The sequence below is a fragment of the Babylonia areolata genome, chromosome 3, assembly GCF_041734735.1.
Source record: "Babylonia areolata isolate BAREFJ2019XMU chromosome 3, ASM4173473v1, whole genome shotgun sequence".
NCBI classification, from domain to species: Eukaryota; Metazoa; Mollusca; class Gastropoda; order Neogastropoda; family Buccinidae; genus Babylonia; species Babylonia areolata.
In genome coordinates, this window is record NC_134878.1 from 2765001 (window position 1) to 2774250 (window position 9250).

At 47.8% G+C, this 9250-nt stretch overlaps 1 protein-coding gene across 1 annotated transcript in view; it reads right to left on the reverse strand.

Annotated features, from left to right (window-relative positions):
- The window catches only part of LOC143279665 (uncharacterized), a 355077-nt gene extending 348562 nt beyond the window's left edge, over positions 1-6515 (reverse strand). The window contains exon 1 of the mRNA XM_076583720.1: positions 5369-6515. Within this exon, the coding sequence (XP_076439835.1) occupies positions 5369-5429 (61 nt within the window). The 5' untranslated portion in view covers positions 5430-6515. The remainder of the gene's footprint in view (positions 1-5368) is intronic.
- Positions 6516-9250: the final 2735 nt, after the last annotated feature.

Consider the following 9250-nt stretch of genomic DNA (forward strand, 5'->3'; position numbering starts at 1 on the left):
ACCCTCCTCCACACATTCATCACCACCACCCCTCCCCCCCCTCGCCCACCCCCTCACCCCTTCCCCCCTGGCTGTATCCGTTCTCCCCAACAGTCGTTCAGTCAGTCTTCAGTCTGCCATTATCTCTCACCCGTGCTGCTGTTTTACAAGTTAGTGGGACACACGCCTCCAACTGAAGACCGACACGACTAATAAGAGCTCCAAAAGAGAATCGGAGAAACTGCCACGGATATTCAAGCAGCACTAAAAGTCGGGGAGAGAGGGGGGGGACGGAAGGGAGGGAGACAGAGGAGGGGGGGGGGAGAGTCAAAGAAAAGAAAGGGGAAAGGAAAAAGAAAAGATCTGGTAGAACGATGAGACGTTTCCAGCCAAACACCCAATAGCAGAACGAACGGGGAGTTCTCCGGGAAGTCAGAGAGGGAGAGAGAGGGAGAGAGAAGAGAGGGAGGAGTGTGAGTCACTTGTGGTGTGTGAGCTGTGAACATTCATCCATGGTGTGGAGTTGGGAAGGGGGGCTGATCAGTGTGTGTGTGTGTGTGTGTGTGTGTGTGTGTGTGTGTGTGTGTGTGTGTGTGAGTTGTGTGTGTGTGTGTGTGTGTGTGTGTGTGTGTGTGTGTGTGTGTGTGTGTGTGTGTTCACGCGAGCGCGCGCGCGTATGCACGCATTCATATGCTGTGTGTGCGTTCGTTCTTCAGTTCAACATCTTTCACCATAATAAGTGATCTCTCTCTCTCTCTCTCTCTCTCTCTCTCTCTCTCTCTCAGCGCCGAAGGCAAGTGTCACGTTTGACATTTGTCAAATCACTCACGAATGCCCTTATGAGATAAAACATCATTGTGGCTGCTGCTTTTCCATCTCTCTCTCTCTCTCTGTGTGTGTGTGTGTGTGTGTGTGTGTGTGTGTGTGTGTGTGTGTGTGTGTGTGTGTGTCCCTCTCTGCCTGTTTGTCAGTCTGTCTGTCGGTCTGTCTCTCCCTCATTTTCTCTCTCTGTCTCTGTCTTTCTGTCCCCTCCCCCACCCGTCCCTCTCCCTTCCGCTCCCCCCCTCTCTCTCTCTCTCTCTCTCTCTCTCTCTCTCTCCACTCCCTGTCTCTCCCTAGAGAAGCAGCAATGCCACGAAGGTTTGTAGAAGAAGGAAAAACGAAGATCACCGGGAGCTAGTTTATTGCGCGTGTTGGACAGGGAGGGAAAAGGGGGGGGGGATGAGGGGGGAGAAAGAGGGTGGAAATAATCACGGGCGGGGGTGTGGAGGTGGGAGGGAGGGGGAGGCAGCGCTGGGATAAAAATGATGTTGTTCAGGATCGTTTGCAATAATATTCTGACAGCAGTGGGTATGAACAACACTGATGATGACTGATCACCGCTGGTCGCTGGCTGCAGCCATTGACAGACCCCGCCAGCACAACACAGGGACAACTTGTTGTGACCACCAGTGTGGGGAGGAAACAAAATAAAGGGGGAAAAAAAAAAGAAAAATAAAAACGACAAAAACAAAGGAACGAGGAAAAAAACTGACAAGCTGATGACGTGGACGGATACCTTCTCTCTATTTCTGTTTCTCTTTCTGTCTCCTCCCGTCTCTCTCTCACTCACTCTCTCTCTCACTCTCTCTCTATCTCTCTCTCTCTCTTTCTCTCCTCCTTCTCCTTCCTCCCTCTTTCTCTCTCTCTCTCTCTTTCTCTGTGTGTGTTTCTCTCCCTCTCATAATCTCTCTCTCTCTCTCTCTATCTATCTGTCTCCCCCTCCCTCCCTCCCTTCCCCACTCTCTTCTCTCTCATGATGGATACAGGCAGTGATTGGCGAGATAAGAATCAAAGCATAGGGACAGAAAGGAAAGCAAAAGAAAAAAAAAAGACACGAGCTGGAGAAAAAAAAAACACAGGAGAACGAAGTGGTCATGTGATGCTTCACGGAGTCTGGTGTGATGCTGACAGCAGTGACTGATGTGAGTAATGACTGTGATTCTGCATCAGTTTGTCGTCGTCAACAAGAAAAACGAGACAGCGATAATATCGATGTTCATCTTGAGAGAACAATGCCACCTCCAACAAGCCAGTGAGACAGCGGGGAGAGAGAGAGAGAGAGAGAGAGAGAGAGAGAGAGGAGGGGGTGCGTCGATGAGAGGGAGAGGGGAGTGCGAGGAAAAGAGAGATATAGAAAGAAAGACAGAGAGGAGAGATAGATATACGGAGACAGACATGCAGACAGAGACGAAGATGCAGAAAGAAACGTATGGGGAAGAGACAGAGGGGGTGCGGGGAAGAGAGAGAGGGGGGGTGCGGGGAAGAGAGAGATAGAGAAAGAAAGAGAGAGAGAGGGGAGAGAGAGATAGACGGAGACAGACATGCAGACAGACAGAGACGAAGTTGCAGAAAGAAACGTACAGAGAGAGAAACATGCACAACGAGATACAGAAACAGATTCCAACAGACAGGCAGAGAGACACACAGAAGACTGTAGGAACTATCTCGATGACGATTACGATAACGGCAATGACACGAGGACGACTGTACAACTGTCATGGGAGACAAGTTAACTACAACTATAGACTGGAAAATGATAGCCACGTGCAGTGCCTCATCACTGATTAATGACCATCGCCAGGACCAGCAGTACTTCTTCACTGAGTGAGCATCACTGCTCACCATGTCACGCTACAAAATAAAGAAAGACCCCTCCCAAAATAAAGATGCAAGACAACGAGAGACAGGAAGACAGAAAGAGAATGGCAGACACAGGGACTCCGATACACCAAGGAGGCAGACAACATTACATATACAGAGAAGGAGAGAAACAGACAGATAAAGAGAAAGAGACAGAGACAGAGAGAGACAGAACAGTGAGACAGAGACAGAGAATAAACCTCTGTGGTGCCAGCGAGAACAGCATTGCCTCCGTCAAGCTGGAGACAACAAGAGAACAGACACAAGTTTTGGTTTCATCTGTAAACGAGTGGTGACGGATGGTGCCTATCCCCCTGTCTTCTAGGTATGCTATAATTATATACTCCTTGGAAGACAGGGTCTGAACGAAAATGACCCCACATTACGAACATGGGATGAGATTTCTGTGTCTGTAGCGTTAAGACAAATCGTTATGTGGTTGTAAGTAACGGGTCTTCTTTTTTATTTTTTTAACCTGGAAGGCATAGTTAACAACACTTCTATTTTTTCATCATAAAAATGCGGTTCGTTGAGTGTCATCCACAATTTTATTTTATAATATACAGTTTTTTGTATTCAGAATCAATTGATAAATTCCAGCAGTTGTACTTGATTGGTAAAGCTGTTTCCTCAGCAAACCTCCAGTGAGGATAAACAGTAATGCTGAATGATTTGAGAAAATGGTGTCGTGTATATGATAAACAAGGTAGGCCCAAAAACAGAACCTTGTTATTGAATGAATAGAGGCCATTTACTGACATTTTATGTCTACATTCACAGTGGTAAGATTTTACCCACGCATGAAGGAAACGCTGAAAACCAAACGAGTGAAGTAGTGTAGACAGGGGGATTTTGTGATCAGTTGTCAAAGGCGGCTAACAAATTCAGAAGAGAAAGAACATAAATTCTATCATCATCAAGCGATTGGAGAAGAACCCGAAAACATCGAAAGAAAGAATGAAAAAGAAAAGAACGATAAATACAAAACAATAAAACAATAACCCAAAAAACAAAACGAATATAAAAGAAAGAAAAGTAAGACAATTTTTTTTTAATAATACAATAAAAGAAACATAAATAATAACAACAACGACGACGAAAGAAAAGAAAGAAAGAAAGAAAACAGAACAGTACTAAAGAAGCAACAGAAAGGAAAGTGAAACAATAACAGAAAACAACAACAACAACAACGACGACGACCAAAGAAAGAAAGCAAAACAACAAACAAAATAAAACCACAACAGCAACGACATCACCAGCTTCCGCAAACAACAATAACAACAAAACAGGGAGGAAAAACAACAACATTGTGACATGCTCCTAATAGAAATACAGTTTAAAACAAACAGAGAGAGAGAAAAACAAGCGGGGCGGCAGAAGAAAAATAGCGGCCAATGAAATAATGTCCCTGGGTCGTATTCAAGCCGTCCCTTCGGCCTCGCGTCACCAGAGACAGAGCAGTGAAGACGATCGCCACTAATTTCAGCCACACTTTAAAAGCCAACTGCTCGCAGGCCACACTAAACTAATCGTTGACAAGGTCCAGGGAAGCACACACACACACACACACACACACACACACACACACACACACACACACACACACACTAATAATAATAATAATAATAATTAGTAGTAGTAGTATAACAATAATAGCAATAATGTGCAATAATCAAGAACATGGTAGGGGGTGCTAAACGAGCGACGGGAAAGAAAACAAGAAGAAAGAAAGAAACGAAGCGAGGCCGAAAGGAAGGGAGAGAGGGGGGGAAGGAATACAGAAAGAAGGAAAGCAGAAAAAGGAAAGGGGAAAGCAGAAAAGAAAGACAGAAAGCAGGAATGGATGAAACAAAAATGAGGGGGAAGGAAGGAGTAAAAAGGAGCGCGCACACACACACACACACACACACACACACACATATATATATATATGTGTATATATATATATATATATATATATAACTCAGAAGGAAAGAAAGTGACCAGTAAGAGAGGGAGAGAGAGAGCACATATAATGTATACAAATACACACACACGTACGGATATATACACAAAATATACATACATTCAAAGAGACAGACAGACAGACAGAAGAGAGAGAGAGAGAGAGAGAGAGAGAGAGAGAGAGAGAGAGAGAGAGAGAAGCAAGAAAAGAAGAAAGAATGAAAGAAGGTTTCAAAAAAGCATGAAAACGTCGAAAACCAAAATGTTATGAAACGAGCCGAAGACAAGAAACAAAGTTGAAGAAGGAACCAACATCATATTCTAACATCTGAGAAAAGCAAAACAAATCTTAGAAAACAAGCAGACGGAAAGACAATCTATTTTTAAACAGAAGCAAGGCGAGATTGGGGACTGGGGTTGCAAGAAAGATGGAAATAATAATAAGAAAATGTGTGAAAGAAAAAAGGGAAAAAAGAAAGAATGATGGAAAGTATGGACATTAAAAAGAAGAAGTTAAGGAAAAAAAAAGCAAATGATGAAACTAGGAGGAAAGAACATCTATATTTTATTCAGACTGAATGAATGAAAGAAAGAAAGTCAGGAAAGAAAAAAAGAAAAGACGAAATTAGAAACACACCGTGGCACACACACACACACACACACACACACACACACACACAGGTGAAACGAAGAAAAAATTCCACCTCCAACCAAAGGAAACACGCCCCTCCCCCTCCCCCCACCTTCCCCCCTCCCTTCTTACCTGCACAGACACACTGCAACAGCAGCAGCAGCGCGCTACTCCACAAAGTATCCATATCCATGACTGTTTTTTTTTCTTCACAACTCTTGACGATCACCACCACGACCACGACGACAACCAAGTGACGACGACGACGACAGACTTGAAGCCCCCACCGTCTGCACGTGAAGTGAGGGGCGGCACAAGAGACGTATCCCCTATCTCACCCACCCAGCTCCACACACACACACACACCGCCCAGCCACCAAGTGAGCTCGCTCTCTAAACACTCCCTCGGCGGGGATGTCGTGGATACGGCACACAGGCACCCAGCACAGCACAGCACGGCACAGCACAGCACAGCACAGCACGACAGCCACCGTGCCGGCAGTCCTCCCCCACGTCACCACAGTCCACAACTGTCGCTGCTGCGTCACTTTGCAGAGGGGAGGGGGGGGGGAGCGAAGAAGAAGAAAAAGGTGAGGTAGGAGTTGAGGGGAGGGAGAGTAGGAGGGCTTAGTGTGTGTGACGTTTGGCTTCACAGAGGACGAAGCCCAAAGCTACCTGTCCGCCGCTGGCGCTCCTGTCTCTCAGTCACTGACTGGTTTGTCCCCACGGTGTGGTTGGGTAGAGACGGGAGGGGGCAGGGATGCTGGCTGGGATTACCTCTGTCAGTGTGTGTGCATGGCTTGTGCCCTCCCTGACCCCAGCAAACCCCGCCTCGCTAGCTGCTCCAGTAGCTCCCGCTGAGGGTTTTTTTTTTTAGTTTTTATTATTTTTTAAATTTGTTTTTATACTCTGTCCTGTGCTCAGTGTGTGGTTCACACCGTGAGACCTGAGCGACTGGCGGTGAGTCTTTCAGTCAGTGGTGGGTGGCGGAGTTAGGTTTCCACTGACGATCGTCCGCCACTTTTTGTGTACTGGTCATGAACATTCTCACCCTGTCGCGTTTTTTGTCATACTCAGGCTTAAATCACAGCGTTTAGTTATTGCTTTTCTTTCTTTCTTGAAGCTTGTTCGCGAGCTGTTTCAGTCAGCTATGTCCAACACGACTTAAATTATAATACTGCGCAAGAAAAATGATTTCAATCTCTTTGCGTTCGCAGCAAAACAACAGCTGTACATAAAGACGATCTCTAAACAAATACAGTGTTATGGGCCAATGATGACGGGTGGTGTGGGAAGAGAAACTCAGTATCCAATTTCTGCAAAACAAGTTTGATGAAGTCAACAAAACTTTGCAGACAATATATCTGAATACATCAGCTACCAGGCACTTTTTTCTGGATACATAAACAAATGTTAATCCATTAAAGACTCCGTTATAACGCTCAGATTTGGCCAAGTAAATGGTTTCACGGAAACCGGTCAGTACAAGTTTCATGTATATTTCCACGATGAAGCGGAGCAGGTATGATTTCTTCCAAAGTTGTAGAACGAATTACTAACAAATATATTAAAAGAAATAAAAACACCATAAGATATTGAACCCTTACTCGTAATTCATCAGCCAATCGTCACTGTCCCACACTGTGAGAAAAACCACCGACACACACACACACGCCGAACAAGGCTCGACAAACCGTGTCTGGCAGAGGACCTCAGGCGCACTCCACGTAAAATTCCAACGGTGAGAAATCCCGGCCAGTTGATTGAGCAGTGTGCGGTGTGGGCGGGGGAGTGAGGGCGGTGCCCGTCATGGTGTGACACCTAGGTGTAAGGCGAGACAGCCAAGGTGGCCAGTCGGACAGGCGATCAGCAGGTCACCACTGTCCCTCAGCTGTCCGCGGCCCCTGGCCCTGTCAGCCACACTGCTGGGAGACACGCTTCCCCACCACTAGTGGAGGAACACAATCCTGCACAGCACAAGAACTGTTTGTTTGTTGACGGGGTGGGATCTACCTCAATGACAGACACCCCAAACACCAGCTGCACGTGTTGGGTGCTGGTTCGGGGTGGGGGAAAAACAGGCTGGGCAACACTGACACGGGCAGGCGTTGGCGGAGATGAAAACAAAGGAAAAGAGAACTGCGGTAGCAGCTGAAAACATAACTCTGGCCCTCCACGGCACTGATTGAAGACTGGGGGTGGGAGGGAGGGGGGGTACTCGGTGCCACCGACTCTGTGTCACACGATAGGGGATGGGGAGGGAGGGAGAGTGGGTGGTGGTGAGGGGCGGGCGGGTGTCGGGGTGGGAGGACAAGGCACAGAGCCAACACAGAAAAAAAACCTCTCTCCTTCAATGAAGACCACGCTCCTTCGATCCCCCACTGACAGCTTGTTTCCCCTTGTCTCCTTTTCCCTCCCTTCAACCATCCATGACAGCAGAAAGAGAAGCTGGTCGTTGTCATTCACCAATGACACAGAAACACATCTTCAGATTTGTTGTTGTTGTTGATCTCTCCAGTGTCACCGTCACCACCATCACTACCACCTTTCCACTCACTCGCAGACGCCGCAGCCGCACACCGTGTGGAACGAACCTGTGTGTGTGTGTGTGTGTTTGTGTGTGTGCGTGTGTGTGTGACGAGGGAAGGAGGAGGAGGGGAAGGGGGAAGGAATCAGAGTGGAAATCACGCACAGCGCTGCAAGGCCAAGGCAAAGCAAAGTACGGCACAGCACGGCACGTTACGGCACCCAACCCCACCACACAACCAGTAGCGGCAGTAGTCGATGCCGCAGTGAAGGAAGATGCCTCAACGTCGTCAGCTCTCTCTCTCTCTCTCTCTCTCTCTCTCTGAGAGCCGGCAGTAGTGGCAGGCAGTTAGTGTGGTGAGGGGCATGGATTGGAGGCAAGCAGTGCGGGCCGGCTTGCCGGCAGCTGGCACACCCAGAGCAGCAGGCAGCAGGCAGGCAGCGGAACGGCTCCCAGCCCCAGTTAGTTGTGTGGTGGTGCCGAGACCGCTGCTTGTTCTTGAACAGGGGACTGTGTGTCAGTGGTAGTGGAAGGAAGGAGAGAAGGCAAGAGAAGGAGGGAAGGAGGGAGGCAAGAGAGAGAGAGATGGGGGCATGGCGTGCAAGCCCAGCACGTCCCTTGTCTCCCACAACTCGTGGCCGTGCTGCAAGCCTTCGATCTGTGTCCGCGGTGGTGCAGCGGGAGGCGCGGGGCGGCCCCTCATTAGGCAGACAGCAGCTGCCTGTCCCACATCATAAAGCATCGCCGCTTTCATCATCACCGTCTTCGTCAAGGAGACAGGAGGAGGGAAAGAAGAGGCAGACAAGGGAGAGTAGGAGGACGATTTGGAGTAAAAGTAGAAGAAGAAGAAAAGCAACTACATCTAGTACTACATTAACAACATCAAAATAACAGAAGAAGAGCACCACCACCACCAACACCAACAACAACACCAACGCCACCACCAACAAAGATGATATGATTGTGAAGATTATCATGACACTGATGAGGAGGAAGAGGAGGATAATGAAGAAGGGAAGAATGAGGAAGATGAGGATGATAATGAGGAAGAGGAGAAGGAGGAAGAGGAGGGGAGAAAGAGGGTGAGGAGGAGAAGAGGGAGGTGGAGGAGGAAGCGAAACAGCGAGGAGGATTATGACGACAATGGTGGTGATAATGATGATGGTGATAACTACAACGATGACGAACTTGCCATAGATGTACACACTGTGGACATACCCGAAACAAAGGAGGAGGCCAGAAAGACGGAGGGAGGAGACAGACAGACAGACAGACAGACAATATGGGAGTGAATCAGTCTGTGAGAAAGAGTGTGTTCCGTATAATGTGTATCCGTGTAGCACGCGCGCGCGAGTGTGTGTGTGTGTGTGTGTGTGTGTGTGTACGAGCGTGCGCGCATGTTTTGACAAACGAGCGTAGTCTTCTCGAATTTGTTAAAGCGGTGACGAATGTTGATACTGCTGCTGCGGCTGTTGCTGTTGTTGTTG